Here is a 15668-nt window from a genome sequence, read left to right on the forward strand (position 1 = left end):
CGGTATAGTGTTCAATTATTGCCATAATTCATCCTAGCTTTGTTTTTTGCAAGTGTGGGCGTCATGCTGCTTGCCTGTACGCCAATGGTATGTGCAGTGTGCGTGTGTGGCGTGTTACTATATTTGTGATGGCAGATTGTTCCCACAAGTAGATTTTTAGACATAGACACTGTGGAGACAATTTGTTTCTGGTCCTCACAAGATAAACCATTGTTTTATGGTTCTACACATATTTGGGGAGTTAACGTATGATTAGGAAAAGATCCAGGCTGGGGTTAGGGAGAGTATTAGACAATTGGATGTGTGTGCGTGCGTGCGTGCATGCATGTGTAGACTGTGAACGTGTGATGCGTGCGTGCGTGAGCGCGCATTGTGATAGTGCTGCTTGCCCCTGAGACTGCTCTCTCCACCCATTCCATTATAGTCTTTATAAGCTGCACAGATAGAGCTCCATGTCGGTCTATTCTATTTATGTTCAGACTAAATCTGGCCAGTGTCAACCTATAGCATCAAAAGAATATGTGATAACTAGATTGTGAATAGATTGTCAGATTAAGTCCTTAATACACACGGTGGAGGATGGCCTATAATCTCTCAGCAAGAGCAGAGTGCAATGCAATGGGGGCGGCTGTGGCTCAGGAGGTAGAGCAGGTCGTCCAATGATCCATGGGTCGGCGGTTCGAATCCCGGCTCCTCCTGGCTACATGTCGAAGTGTCCTTGAGCAAGACACTGAACCCCAAATTGCTCCCGATGTGCTGGTTGGTACCTTGCATGGCTTCTGCCGCAATCGGTGTATGAATGTGTGTGTGAATGGGTGAATGTAATGCACAATCTATGTAAAGCGCCTTGGATAAAGGCGCTATATAAATTTACCATTTACCAATGCAAATTGAAAATGGAAACGGAGAGCATTGCTATCGTTTTTGTGTGTGTGTGTGTGTGTATATATATATATATATATATATATATATATATATATATATATAGAGAGAGAGAGAGAGAGAGAGAGAGGTTTGGGTTGTGCAGTTATCTTCTATTGACTAGACATTGATAATCTAATACAGGCTCCTCATTGGTTTACGTTGTTTGATTATTAATTTTAAAATTTCAATAGATAAGCCCCTTGAGTTGCAGCAACTTGTTTTTGAGGGGGTCCTCGGGCACAAAGCACAAACAATGACAGAAAAACAATCGCACAACAATCAACAATAATATATCCTGTTATTGGATTCATTATTGATGAATAACCACTTAAGCCATATTTTATATTTTGGCTTTTCGAAAATACCCGATCACAATGCGTCGCCACTGCAAAGTAGCCTGGCTAATAAGCCAGACCGGAACATTTACTTATTAACTTTCCACCACTGGCATATTCCATCATACAATAGTGTCGCAAAAAAGTAGTGAATAACCAAACTGTGAGCTTGTAGATTGTCTATTTTCACTATTATTAAACGTTTTGAAACGTTTTGATTTTTTGATTTTTGATTTTTTTACATATACAAGGTATTCTGACCCACAACTTATGATGGGATGGACCCATCGGGTGGCAGGGCCCTGGCGTGTGCGTGTGTGTGTGTGTGTGTGTCTGTGTGTCTGTGTGTGTGTGTGTGTGTGTGTGTGTGTGTGTGCGCGTGCGTGCGGGGGGGGGATTCAATTTATGACCCGTTGAAAAGCTCGCTTTATTACGACCCTTGACCTGCCAAAGATGCAAGTACCTTTACGCCTGAAGAGAGACAACCGCCCCCAGGCAAGACGGTTATGAGCTGTGTGTGTGTGTGTGTGTGTGTGTGTGTGTGTGTGTGTGTGTGTGTGTGTGTGTGTGTGTGTGTGTGTGTGTGTGTGTGTGTGTGTGTGTGTGTGTGTGTGTGTGTGTGTGTGTGTGTGTGTGTGTGTGTGTGTGTGTGTGTGTGTGTGTGTCAAATGAGCCCAGAATTATAGTAGAATTTGAGTAATAGACATTCTTGAGAACCGTTAACCCGGTCCTCACAAGAGAAATGGTGGGTTTTATGTGCGAAAAAATAAGTCACATGCCACAAAACATTTTTAAGGTTAACCCTGTAAGGTTTTCGTTAAGACATATATGGTCAGGGTTAGACATTTAGAGGTGAGGTTTGGGGTTGGAGTTATACCTAATTTATATATGTTTCTAAAGTAAATAGAAAGAAGGAAATAGCCATATACTAAATTGTTGACGTCCTCACAAGTGTAGCGATACAAACGTGCGTGTGTGTGTGTGACCGAGAGGTAAAAATATGAGAGTCACTTGGGAATTGTATCCACGCACGCACACACGCACGCACGCACACAAGCCACGTTGACAACACACACAACTCATGTTTCACGAGCGATTTGGCATGCCTCACAATTTCTTGGCTTTCTAAGGCTCGGCCATACTTTCCTTTCTGACGGGCTATACTCTGGGGCCCACCACTACCCCCAGTGCGGACAATAATTATAAGTTATTATGCAACTTATTATTAAATGCCTTGATTTCATACATTCATTCGACTGCACATTTTGGAATCGTTGAAAGTGTTGATGATGTTGGATCATTTTGAATTACAAAAAAGTTCGAGAACTACTGATTTCTGATAAATTTGGAAATACTTAAAATATTACTCACGTACAGTACTTGAGTAAATGTAATTAGTTACTTTACACTACTGCATTGACACTCCAGTGATTCTCTTTGACAGGTCGATCAGTTAAAGCAGTCTCTTGACAACAATGTCAAAGCAACGGTTCAAGAATACAGCAATGTATAGGCTGATTCAAGCATGAATAAGTTGGTTAAACATCCCCAACAGGGATGTTTGGCTGAGATCTTGTGGCTGAGATGGCTCTCACCTGCTCCTCCCCGCCTATAGGCAGAGGCTGAAACGGGAAGCCCCGGTCTATAGGACGGTACATCGTTGGTCAGACCAATCAGAAGGCATCCTTCAAGATTGTTTTGACAACACTGACTGGGATGCGTTCAAGGCTGCGGGAAATCTGAACGACTACACAGACACTGTCACCAGCTACATCAGAAAGTGCACAGAGGATGTTGTCCCTATGAGGAAAATAAAAATCATGCCCAACCAGAAACCATGGCTGAATGCTGAAGTAAGGACAGCTCTCCATACTCGGCTCATAGCTCATCGGTCTGGTTCTCAGGAGGAGTATAAAAAGGCAAACTATTCACTCAGGGCAACCATCAAACTGGCAAAGAGGGAATATAGCCAGAAAATGGAGTCCAAGCTCGTTACTAACAACCCGAGGCACCTATGGTGTGGACTCCAGGCTATAAGTGATTATAGGGGGAAAACAAACCAAACCCCACAAATAACACCTACCCTCCCAGATGAACTTAACTCATTCTACGCCAGGTTTGAACCCTCTGTCAGCACGACTGCCCCCTCCCTCACCTCCACCTCTGTGGGAGAACAGACCCCCCCGCAACCCCCCTCTGACTGTCCCTTTACCATCAGTGAGGCTGACGTCCGCCGCTCCTTCAGTCGGATTAATCCACGCAAGGCAGCCGGTCCAGACGGCATCCCGGGACGTGTCCTGAAAGCCTGTGCCCACCAGCTGGCAGGGGTGTTTACGGGGATATTCAACGAGTCTCTCTCCCTCAGAACTGTTCCCACCTGCTTCAAGTCCAGCACCATCATTCCCATCCCCAAACAGCAGAAAGTGACCAGTCTTAATGACTGGCGCCCCATAGCCCTCACACCCATAGCCAGTAAGTGTCTTGAGGAACTGGTTAAGGCACAAATATGTCCTATGCTCCCCCCCACCCTGGACCCCTTGCAGTTCGCTTACCGTGCCAACAGGAGTACGGAGGACGCCATTTCGCATGTCCTCCACACTGCCCTCTCCCACCTGGAGGGGAAGAACACCTACGTGAGACTGCTCTTCGTGGATTACAGCTCGGCGTTCAACACTATAATACCATCTAGGCTCGTCATTAAGCTCCAGGATCTGGGTCTGCACGCAGCTCTGTGCGACTGGATCCTGGACTTTCTGACGGGCCGCCCCCAGGTGGTGAGAGTGGGCGACTGCACCTCCTCCCCATTGACTCTCAGTACAGGAGCACCACAGGGCTGTGTTCTCAGTCCACTCCTGTACTCCCTCTACACACATGACTGTGTGGCCTCACACCCTACAAACACCATCGTGAAGTTTGCTGACGACACGGTGGTGGTGGGGCTGATCACCGGAGACGACGAGGCAGCGTACAGGGAGGAAGTGACCAACCTAGAGCGGTGGTGTGAGGAGAATCATCTCCTGATGAATGTCTCCAAGACCAAGGAGGTCATCGTGGACTACAGGCGGGGGAGGGACCCACATCCTCCTGTCACGATCAACGGCGCTGTGGTGGAGAGGGTGGAAACCTTCAAGTACTTGGGGGTGAACATCCACGAAAAACTTAAATGGGAGGCACACACAACTGTGGTGGTTGCAAAAGCGCAACAACGCTTATATGGTCTCAGACGCCTAAAAAAGTTCGGCCTGAGTCCTACAATCATTAGGAACTTCTACCGAGGGACGATTGAGAGCCTTCTGACAAGCAGCTTCACCAGCTGGTATGGGAGCTGCACAGACGGGGACCACAAGGCCCTCAGAAGGGTGGTGCGCTCAGCCGAGCGCATCACTGGGTGTCGGCTGCCCAGCATGGAGGAGCTGTACACTCAGCGATGCCTCAGGAAGTCCCTGAGGATCATTAAGGACCCCACACACCCCCATACAGTTTTTTTCAGGCTGCTGCCCTCGGGGAAGAGGTACCAAAGTATCAAAGCCAACACAAGCAGACTAAAGAACAGTTTCCTCCCCCAGGCTGTAAGGCTGCTTAACAAGCCTAAATGAATGAACACTGAACATGCCATGGTATTACGGCCTTGTATACTGACCTGAGTTCTTTAAACTTTTAAAACTTTTATACTTAGTATCGTTATTTAATTATTTACTACTTTTTTACTTATGTGTATTGTGGAGCATCACCCAACGTAAGTTTTTCACAATGCTGTACCTGTACATCTGTGTGACAATAAACACCTTGAACCTTGAACCTTGAACCTAACACGGTATTGATCCTTTGAGAGGGATGGGGGTCTGAATCACTCGCTGAATTTTTCCGTCCAATGTTCCGCAAGTGGGCACAGGCCACGCCACCCCACGGGCCCCTGTACGAACGCAGGGTATTAAGTGGTTAAAAGGGCATACAGTAGCCTACTGTTACATGGGCCTATGTATGTGTAAGTCCTGCTATATTTCCTGCGGTGGGACCCAGTTGCGTCACTGTGTTTTGGAAACGGTGTTCTAGATGTGACACCAACATGCCAGACCCCCCCCCCCCCCCCCCCCCACACACACACACACACACACATACACATACACATACACATACACACACACACACACACACACACACACACACACACACACACACACACACACACACACACACACACACACACACACACACACAGTCACACACACACACACACACACACTACACAGTAGGAGGTGTGTTCATGATTCCTCGAGGCTCTGATGAAGCTTGTATCTCCCCGTACCCCCACTGGGCTCCTCTCTCACTGCGTTTTCGGAGCCTCTGGATGACGTGCACAGTCATATGCATGTGCACATTGGATTCACGTCATGCTCACGCGGACCAGTGTGAAGAGGAGAGTGGTGACGTTAAAGTTCAGCCTGTTTAAACGCACACACGCATGCATGCACGCATACACACACACATACTGTATATATAGCTCAGAGATTCTTATGGAACTTTGTTTCGCTGCTTTAACAATGGTTCTTTGTAATCACTTGTATACTGCTGGAAGGTTTATTTCCTTTTCCCTTCGTAAATGAATACAATACTTCATCATACACAAAAGTAGTAAAAATGGCAGATCTACAAGCTCACAACTTACTGAAAATGACTTACCCAGTCTACTTCAGTTTGCACTCTTCAGAGCAGACACAGGCAGAAAGACAGATACAAAGATCTCCATATGGGACACACACACAGACAGGCGGTTAAAACGGGTGCTATTGCAACGGGTATTGCATACTAGGTTCCCAACCAGCATCGTTCCCAAGTAGGCCAGTGGCCGACGGGCACAAGTCTAGTCAGTTCAATAAGGCAGTTATTGTCAAACCTTTTCATGCCAAGGACCCCCAAAATCATATGTATTAAAATGATTGTGACGCTACATTAACTCTTTTTTCTGGGGACTCCCTGCATGGTACCCCCTCAAGGACCCTCTGGGGGGACTCCCTGCATGGTACCCCCTCAAGGACCCTCTGGGGGACTCCCTGCATGGTACCCCCTCAAGGACCCTCTGGGGGGACTCCCTGCATGGTACCCCCTCAAGGACCCTCTGGGGGACTCCCTGCATGGTACCCCCTCAAGGACCCTCTGGGGGACTCCCTGCATGGTACCCCCTCAAGGACCCTCTGGGGGTTGAGGACTCCCTGCATGGACCCCCTCAAGGACCCTCTGGGGGTTGAGAACCTGCATGGTACCCCCTCAAGGACCCTCTGGGGGTTGAGAACCAAAGCAATAAGGGACACGTCTTTTTCGTTTTCTTAAATAAGGAACGATTCCTTATTCCAACTGGGACGGTTGGCAACCCCAATAACCCCTGCACGCTCTCTCTCTCTCTCTCTATCTCTCTCTCTCTCTCTATCTCTCTCTCTCTCTCTCTCTCTCTCTCTCTCTCAGAGCTGCATGAATGGGTATGTGGACCCCCAGCGAGGCGAGGGGGGCTCCCTGAGCCCGGAGGCTGTGGACGAGCAGCAGCAGCGTGCGTGTGAGTCCACCAAGCGCTTCGGCCCCCGCTCCTCCCTGGACCCGGACGCTCCGCGCTCCGTGTCGCTGCTGGAGCAGAAGCGCAAGGTGGTGGTCTCCTCCAGCATCGATGTCCCCCACGCCAGGTAAGGCGTTTTTTTGTTGTAAATTAACGCCCTATACTTGTCTTGATCATACTACAGCGTCACACAAACATATCAAAAGTAGCAGATCCGCAAGAGCTTGTAGATCTGCTACTTTTGCTGTTTTCGAATGCTGAAAAGTAACAGTTTTAAACGCACATGGACACGCACGCACGCACGCACGCACGCACATACATTCCACACTTTTATCGATACAGTGGAACGCAGCATTGAATAATTAAATCACCCTTTCTCGTCTTAACATTGCAAAATACAAGACACAAGTTCTCTCTGTGTCGATTTTAGATCGATACAAGTCACACTAGAATAGCAGTTGCTGTTTACAATGTAGTTGGATCGCTAGAATTCAAAATCGATGTATTAAATCGATGCAATTACTGCATCTATACACACCCCTAGCACGTACGTGTGTGCGTGTGTGCGTGCGTGCGTGCGACCACTTCAAACCCCAGTATATTTAGGTGACAGTGTCTCCCAGGATAGGTCTGCTCCTTTTTTTCCCCCTTAAAATCAAATCTTTTGAAAAAGTCTCCTTATTGTAATTCTCCCCTACCCTAGAAAGGGGGTCATAACACCCCTTGATACCAAATCTCTCTTGTCGCGTTGTGAGCTTGTAGATCAGCTATTTTAGAAGAATGTTCGACTAGGGACTAGGGATGCTGGGGTTTGTGCGTTTGTGTGTGGTTGCGTGTGCACATGTGGGCACAAGCATGTTTCTTTTTTGTTATCATGGTAATGACTTTATTTATCCACATTTTAGTGCTATACTGAAACGGCTATATGGTTCCCATGTGCTGAAAGTGGGGGTCCATAATCGTTGGGACGGTTTTTGCTTGGCCTTGCATGCACAAGGTTGAGGGAGGGGTGCGGTTGTAGCAGTGAAGAATGTGTTTTTTTGTGTTTTGTTTTTGTTCATGGTAAATTGGTAATTACTTTATTTATCCACATTTTAGTGCTATACTGAAATGGCTGGCTGTATTTTTGTAGCAGTGAAGAATGTGCTTTTTTTTAATGTTTTTTTTTGTTCATGGTAATTACTTTATTTATCCACATTTTAGTGCTATACTGAAACGGCTGGCTTTCACTTTTCATTCAGCTGAAAGCCAAAATATTCCCAATGGCAACAACCTTGTTCAATTTGGATGGATGGTAATTGGTAAATGGACTGCATTTTTATAGCGCCTGTCTCCAAAGCACGTCCACCATGTATTTCAAATTCACACACATTCACACAAGCAACGGCAAGGCACCAACCTGCTCATCGGGAGCAGTTAGGGGATTAGTGTCTTGCTCAAGGACACTTTGACTCACGAACCAGGCTGCATTAGAGCCAACATTTTTGAAAAAAATGTAACGACACAAATGTTGCATGGGTTCCGTGGCCAAATGCATTGAGAGGGTCCTTGACATGAAAATAAAAAAAATGAAGAGTCTGAGAGCCACTGATAGCGGTTGTGGAGGTTCCTTTCCAATGCCATCCCCTGCGGTTGGCTTGTCATTAGCGGGGTATATTGCGATGTTGCGATTATGGTTGACAGTCCTGCAGGGAGGGACATATATATGTCACGTCCTAAAAAAACACTGTATGGTTTATACAGGATGACAGGTCTGTCGTTCATTCCTGATCCCTGAAGCCATTCCAGCTACTGTATATACAGTATAGACAGCGATGCGTTCTGACATGTCATTGTTCTTCCGTCGTGTGTAGTTTTATCCCTTTAATGCTTTGTGAAAGGTGTCAATAATTCATCATTTACCTTTGTTTGGGTTTGGGTAGGGGGGGGGGGGGGGGGTCCACACATGTAAGACAAAAATCATAATGAATATGTAAAAAATAAACAAGTAGAGGTTTTAACATGACATACAATTAAGCACTTACAAAGCTCTCTCTCTCTCTCTCTCTCTCTCTCCAGTATTTTTCAAACAATTAGTCGGGACATGCTCAACCCTTGAGTAATAACAACAGATGTCATGTACATGCATTATTTTATATTTATTATATTTTTCATATTTATCAGACATTATTTTATGCCTATTTGATGCCGTTGGTTAATGTGTGTTTCATAACATGGACATACGGTAATTAATTAATTAACACCATTACTCCAACGCAGTCGTCGTTTCCTCGAATTAAAAAAAACGTGTAACTCTTTCTCTGAGCCGTGACAGTTTGCGGCCATACAAATCAACTGTCTACATACAGTACAGTAACTGCATAATCCATCTATACTATCCCATAGATTAAAGTTCTTAGTCGCCATGACTGATTTCAGTCATTTTTTTTATGAGATTATTATTATTAGAGTTATTAGATTAGTGTATTAGAATATATATATGTAGGTCAAACTAGCAATTGAATACATGTTCAGAAGCGTCTTCCATAAAACCCTAACGGTCTCAGATAAAAGACTGGATAAAAGCCAAGGTTAAAGCCTCAAATGTACAGCAAGAACATACATACAATAGTAGTCATATTTCAGTTTTATTTTAGGATTATAACGTATAAGTATAAAGTAAATACTCAAGTAAACTAAAAGTAATGTACTTGGTTTCTTTGAATCTCTGGTTTACAGCCAAAAAGAACAGCATTATTGCCATACTGCATGGTGAGACAATGCAAGCGGGGTTTCTCCACCTCTTCGGGCGCGATTGCTGCTTGTTGCATCATGTTGTTTTGTTTTTTTGGGACTCTCCTTTACATTAATCAAAGGTGTCACATCCTGTGATCAGAGAGAGTTACACCCAAATTAAGCTTCGTATGATGAAACGAGATTGATTATTTTGATTATACACATAGGAAAAGGCCGCACACCATGCGTGCACAAATCAACTCTTGTCACACACGCACACGCACACGGCAGGCACAGAAACACAAATATATTGGGATTACTATACGTATACGTGTGAGGATGTCAACATTTGAAGACATGCGATTTTATGAATGTGATTTTTACAAAATGTTATTTTTAACCCTAAACCATAAGCCTATGTTACTTACTTGTGCTGCACAACGGTGCCACATAGAGCATATGTCCAATCTAGCTGATCTGTGAGCTTGTAGATCTGCTATTTACAGTGTGCAACACAACACAAACTGCCCCACCGATAGGATGGGAGTGGGGACCTCATGTTTTTGAATTGTCTTGGTGTTATGTTTTCTGTACTATGCCTGTTTTGTTTTTTGTTTTTTCATAACTCCCCAAATATTTTTTAACCATAAAAATAACAACAGTTTCTCTTGTAACCTTGGACAAGAATGTTGTCCTCACAATGTCTATTTCTCAAATTCTACTATACTTGTGTGGGGACATCTGGCCCTCACAAGTACACACATACACACACACACACACACACACACACACACACACAGTACAGTACACGCTTGTGCGTATTCCCATTACAAATCACAGGCGCGCGCACGCACAGAGGAGATCCGTCTCGCATTATCTCCTGTGTGGTCAACATGCAAGCAGCCATTATGGTCTCGGCTGACTAATGAAACATTAATATGAGACCGAGGCTGCACGGCTGCCAAGCCCCCAGCTAATAAAGAGCAGGCTCTCTCCTCCTCCTCCTCCAGCCATTAAATGGAAAATACTAATCCCTTATAAACTACCCAACGCACTCCCCATTACCTGTGTGCCACACTGACTTCTGCAGCTCTCAGATCGATAGCGACTGCCTGCAAAAATACAATAAAAAGAGCCCCTTTATCGCCATGCACAATGAAATCCTCAGTCCCTGAGCAAATGGAACCAAATGCACCCGTAAGAATTGGTGCATTTTTTTTTACTTCAGTGAACGCCACAATGTAGAAAATAAATATGTAGAAAAAATTGTAAAAAAGTAAAAGGCCTACATTTGATTTGAGCAAAGGCACGAAATATACAATTATATACTTGCATGTATCAGAAATGTTTTAAACCGATCTAGAAGACCACACGTGAGCATGTAGATTGGCGATTTTCGTAAATCATTCATAAAAGCCCAAGCTGAAGCATATAAGTGGTTAATTAATGTTTTGTATTGATCTGATAATTTGTGAATTAAAACAAAATGGAAACAGTAAAGTAAATACGTGCAGTAAATAATGCTTAGTCACTTTCCACCACTACCCGTAAGGGTCCAGGTGGTTCCATTAGTACCCTCTTCGGGGTTAAATTAGGCTAACGCTAAGAATTTTACTGTGTACCGCGTACCCCGCTTGCAATTTAATAGTTATTTTGCTGATGCATCATTGATTGAGAGCAACGCCTACCACCCCCTTGTCGGCCATTTAAAGGAAATATCTCTTTTAAAATGGAATTTATCCCCCCTATATGAAGGGGATATTTTACACCTGTCCCGTTTATAATTGCCTCCTTGCATAGGCAAAGGCTGCAGTGTCGATATTTATATTGTTGTTGGCCCAGTGGCACATTGATCACCTCGCCGTCCATTGCGCGAGAAAAGGGCTTTCCGGCACGGATGAGCGTTCTATCAGCTTTTATTAGCCGGTATCCAGTGGTGGGATAGGTACTATCCTTCTTAAACCCTATATGGTTGACCGGAGTCCCCCAGGGCTCCATACTAGTGTATTTTCTGTTTTCTGCTATCATGCAGATTGCGGAAAGCTTTCACTGAAAATTGCCGATCGACAAGCCTATGGCCTGCTATTTAATATGTGACCTTGTAGATCGGCAATTCTCGAATAACCAAAGTATGTAATAGGACTTAATGTACACTGGTTAATGTACACTTTGTAATAATCAATCAAAATCTGCAAAGTAATTCTGCAAAGTTTCCAAATTACGGTCAGTGGAGTAAAATAGGCCTCTTACTGTGTATGGATTATAAAGTAATGACAACATTTGAAATGATCAAATAAAGCAAATTATACCTCAGAACTGTGCTTACTTGAGTAAATATACTTGGATATCCCCACAGAGGGGCGCTGGGTAAACCGGAGATGACCCTTATCTTTGAATAAGTCAGCACGATCCCAGTGTAACGGTTGACTTGATGCGGCGGGCTTCGCCTGTCGGAGAGATCTGGGCGCGCTCACACACACACACACACACACACACACACACACACACACACACACACACACACACACACACACACACACACACACACACACACACACACACACACACACACACACTCCCCCTTGAGAACTCATGTCTCTATTAAGCATGAAAAGAGCTGCCCGCTCCCAGCTAGCATTGCAATGTTGCATCACTCACACATTTAGTGGATCCTGGGACATTGTAGTGTGGCGAGGCGCGTTTTTCCAAGCCTCCTCGCTTCGACAAAGTGGCCTGGCATTGTTAAGTGTTGTTCCACCCACCGGGCCGTACTGTCTAAGACAGTGTGCACTGCAGCCGTTGCCACCTTCAGAGTAGACTAAGATACATGATACACCTTGCCGTACCTGTTTTTTTCAGCCCCTTTTTCAGCCCCTCCGCTTGACCGCAGGTGAAGAGAACGGTAAACTGCATCTATATGATGATGAGATGTATGTGTGAAAGTGAAGGGGAGAGGGAGTCAGAGAAAGAAAGATAGATATGAGAGAGAGTGAGAGCATGAGGAATTTTCCTTTTTTCCGTTGTAACTCCCCAGAGCAGACTGACCTTGTGGTTGTTAATTTGCGCTCTCCAAAGTTCTCTCTCTCTCTCTCTCTCTCTCTCTCTCTCTCTGCCTCTCTCTCTCTCTGCTGGTGATTTACCAGAAAGCCATGGCACTCCACTCCTTCCTGTAACCCACATACAGTGTTGCCAGATTGTGCAACAGAAACTAGCGGACTGCTACAAAAACAATCCCAGTTTCCTTTCCTTTTCGCCCCACCTCTATTTTTAAAATACAGTAGCATGATTGGACCGTAATGTCCCAAAAATAATATTAAAATAAAATAAAATAAACCTGGCCGGACAGTGCGACTGCCTTCTATTTCATAACTTCACCTTGTTTATAAGTTCACAATTCAACGACGTCCCAGACCAGATTTGCATTTGCCAGTTGTTGTCGTTGTTTGTGGAAGGTACAGTTGGAGGCCATCGATATTGTCCTTTTCTTTTTGCTGAGGTTTGCGTGATCTGCGCAAAAGGACAGCTAACCCATTTTGGGTGGGAACCCCTTTTGGTGTTTTAAACATTGTTATAATTTAGCTATTGAAAAATAGCAAATCTACAAGCTCATAGCGCGCCACCGAGTGGCGCGCTACGAGCTTGTAGGTCTGCTATTTTTGAAAAATCGTGAAAATATTTATTTCAGAAAACTGGAGGATTTAGAAGGATTTTTTAAAATTTTGAGGTCAGGCCTAAATGGGTCAAATGATAAGGGACAATATCGGTGGCACCCAACTGTACAATGAATGCAGCGCACAGGATCAAAGACAGCTGGCGTGCTACTGTACAGTACATGCCTATATATAATGCCTCTTGAAGACAGACCGCTGCATGGCCCCAAAGTGAACCGAGATCAAAGAAATAGAGCCGCACATGCACCGTACTGTAGTTCCCTTTGTATCACTTTATTAGTTCACAAACACAGTAATGTTTCGAGGCCGTGCTCTTCTTCAGAGAGTCAATGCCATGCTGCAGTGGTTCTCAAACGAGATTTTTTTCCGGCTCTAGCAGTGATTTTCAACAATTGTAATTTCAATGACCCCCAGTTTGACATGCATAAGGCTACGGCCCCCCATTTAATGGCATTTCTATTTCTTGGACACCGATTTATATTGCAAAATCAATCTTAATTTAACAAATGGACCCGTTAGGGTCCATTTGGTTCCATTTGTACACTCTCTGAGTTATAGACTCGGGGTCTATTTGGTTCCGAACTATCCATCATTTTGATGGGTCCCCCAAGGAGCCCTGGGCGTCCCCTGGATCCGGGACCCTACTTTAAGAACCACTGTGTAACCCAGGTCATGGAAACTGGTTACTAATGAAGAAATGGAGCAAGTCTACCTAACTTGATTTCCCCCTGTCATGCTGCTGACAAATAGTCAGCCAAGGCCATGGAGACTGACAGGTGAATTTCACCCAATCAGACGACACACCTCAACTGCTTGCCCCGCCCTTCTCTTCTCCCCAGTCTCACACAGAAGCTGCACTGCACTGAAGAAGTCCCCCATGACAGAGAGAGAGAGGCACAGAGCCCAAACAGATAAATAATTAGAACAATATATAAGCTTAAAAGCTAGATAAGACAGCACACACACCTTGCCCATCAACTCATAGATCCCTGAGGGCTGAGAATTAGTTTCTTCTAAACATTGGTGAGTTGCTACAAACTTTGTTAGCTAAGCTAGTAGCCATGATGTTTAGCTAAGCCTGTAGCCATGATGGTTAGCCATGAGAGTTAGCAGCTAATTGGCTAGAGCCACCATGTTATTCCAATGCTTTTCATGTTTGGCTAGCAGTAGCACATTGTTCCAAGCTAACCTACCTGGTTAATTATGTGGATACAGTTTGTACTCTAAATAGAACAGAACTATTTTCTGTCATCAATGTAGATGGCCGTGTGTTGGTTTTATTTAAGTTTTGTACATTTTGTTACATTTTAGCCTTTGATAAAATAGGCTGCTAAGTAAAGGATACTTTCCACACCTTTCATTTCCTAGCTGTGTGTGACTGTGTGCTGGGGGTAGCTGCAGCATCACCATTCCTGGTGATTGAGAGCACTTTATTTGCATACCATTGGTGAGAAAAGCACTTTTGTTACAATGCATTTTATTTAAATGAGAATGTATTTTATTTTCATACTGAAAGAAGTTTGTTGTATTTTATTTTAATTAATTGAAACACACTGAACGGAAACACTGTAAAGAATTACTGTTAATTATAGTTCTTCATGCTGTCCTGTATGCATGCCATACAGGTCAGGTTTTTTGGATGAGGCCAGAGTTTAGGTCTACCAAGGATGGCGAGCGACTAACCCAGGAGGATTGCATGCGAAGACCATCTTTGATTTTCCTTGGAGACATACTCTGCATCAAGTCTGTGTGTTCTATCAGTGTGGTAGGACAGAACTGAGCACAATCACAGAACTTGAACACTACAAAGTGAACACTGCACAACATCCATTGCACATCACTACTACACCTCACAGTGTGGTTGGACTGTCATAGACTCACTCACATACAGTACACACCTGTGTGGTCCATATTGGGTTTATTGACTGAAGTGTGTGCATTGATGTATACTGTGTAATGTAAATTGATTTGAAGGTAATTGTAATTTCATTCTGTATTGGGATTAAGAATTCATGGATCCATAGTTCATTGATATAAATACTTACCATACAGTTAAAAGGATATTTACAATTAAAAAGATATCTATAGTTAAAAGGATACTAACTAAAAAGATACTTACCAGGGTGCACCCGAGGATAAAAACCAGTAGATCATAAAATTAATCATAAGATTAAACCCATAGGTTCAAACCCATAGGACCTGTAGAATAAATTAAAGGGTACTTCACCCAAAATATTTAAGGGTTTAACTTGAAAGATAATAGTGATCTAATCACTGACGTCAAGAGGTGACTACAAGTTACGCATCTGAGCTCATTATTGTTGTTTACTGTTGTCTATGTCTGTATGTGTGTTTTTGGTACCATTCAATTTATTTACTATTTTCTATAATACAAGCCGGCCGTTCTTTATTACATGCTACATACTGGTGTGGTCTCATTTCAATAATTTTACTCTTTTATGCTCCCAGAGCCGAACC

At 44.0% G+C, this 15668-nt stretch overlaps 1 protein-coding gene and 1 long non-coding RNA gene across 2 annotated transcripts in view; both read left to right on the forward strand.

The window, feature by feature from the left end:
• znf704 (zinc finger protein 704) overlaps positions 1 to 15668 on the forward strand; it is a 91566-nt gene that overhangs the window by 7211 nt on the left and 68687 nt on the right. The window contains exon 2 of the mRNA XM_079522140.1: positions 6720 to 6931. Within this exon, the coding sequence (XP_079378266.1) occupies positions 6720 to 6931 (212 nt within the window). The remainder of the gene's footprint in view (positions 1 to 6719; positions 6932 to 15668) is intronic.
• LOC306938493 lies at positions 14084 to 14968 on the forward strand. Its single transcript, XR_013791733.1, has 3 exons — positions 14084 to 14213; positions 14559 to 14637; positions 14816 to 14968. It is a non-coding gene; the product is annotated as an uncharacterized lncRNA (long non-coding RNA).

Source organism: Electrona antarctica (genome assembly GCF_951216825.1).
Source record: "Electrona antarctica genome assembly, chromosome: 15".
NCBI classification, from domain to species: domain Eukaryota; kingdom Metazoa; phylum Chordata; class Actinopteri; order Myctophiformes; family Myctophidae; genus Electrona; species Electrona antarctica.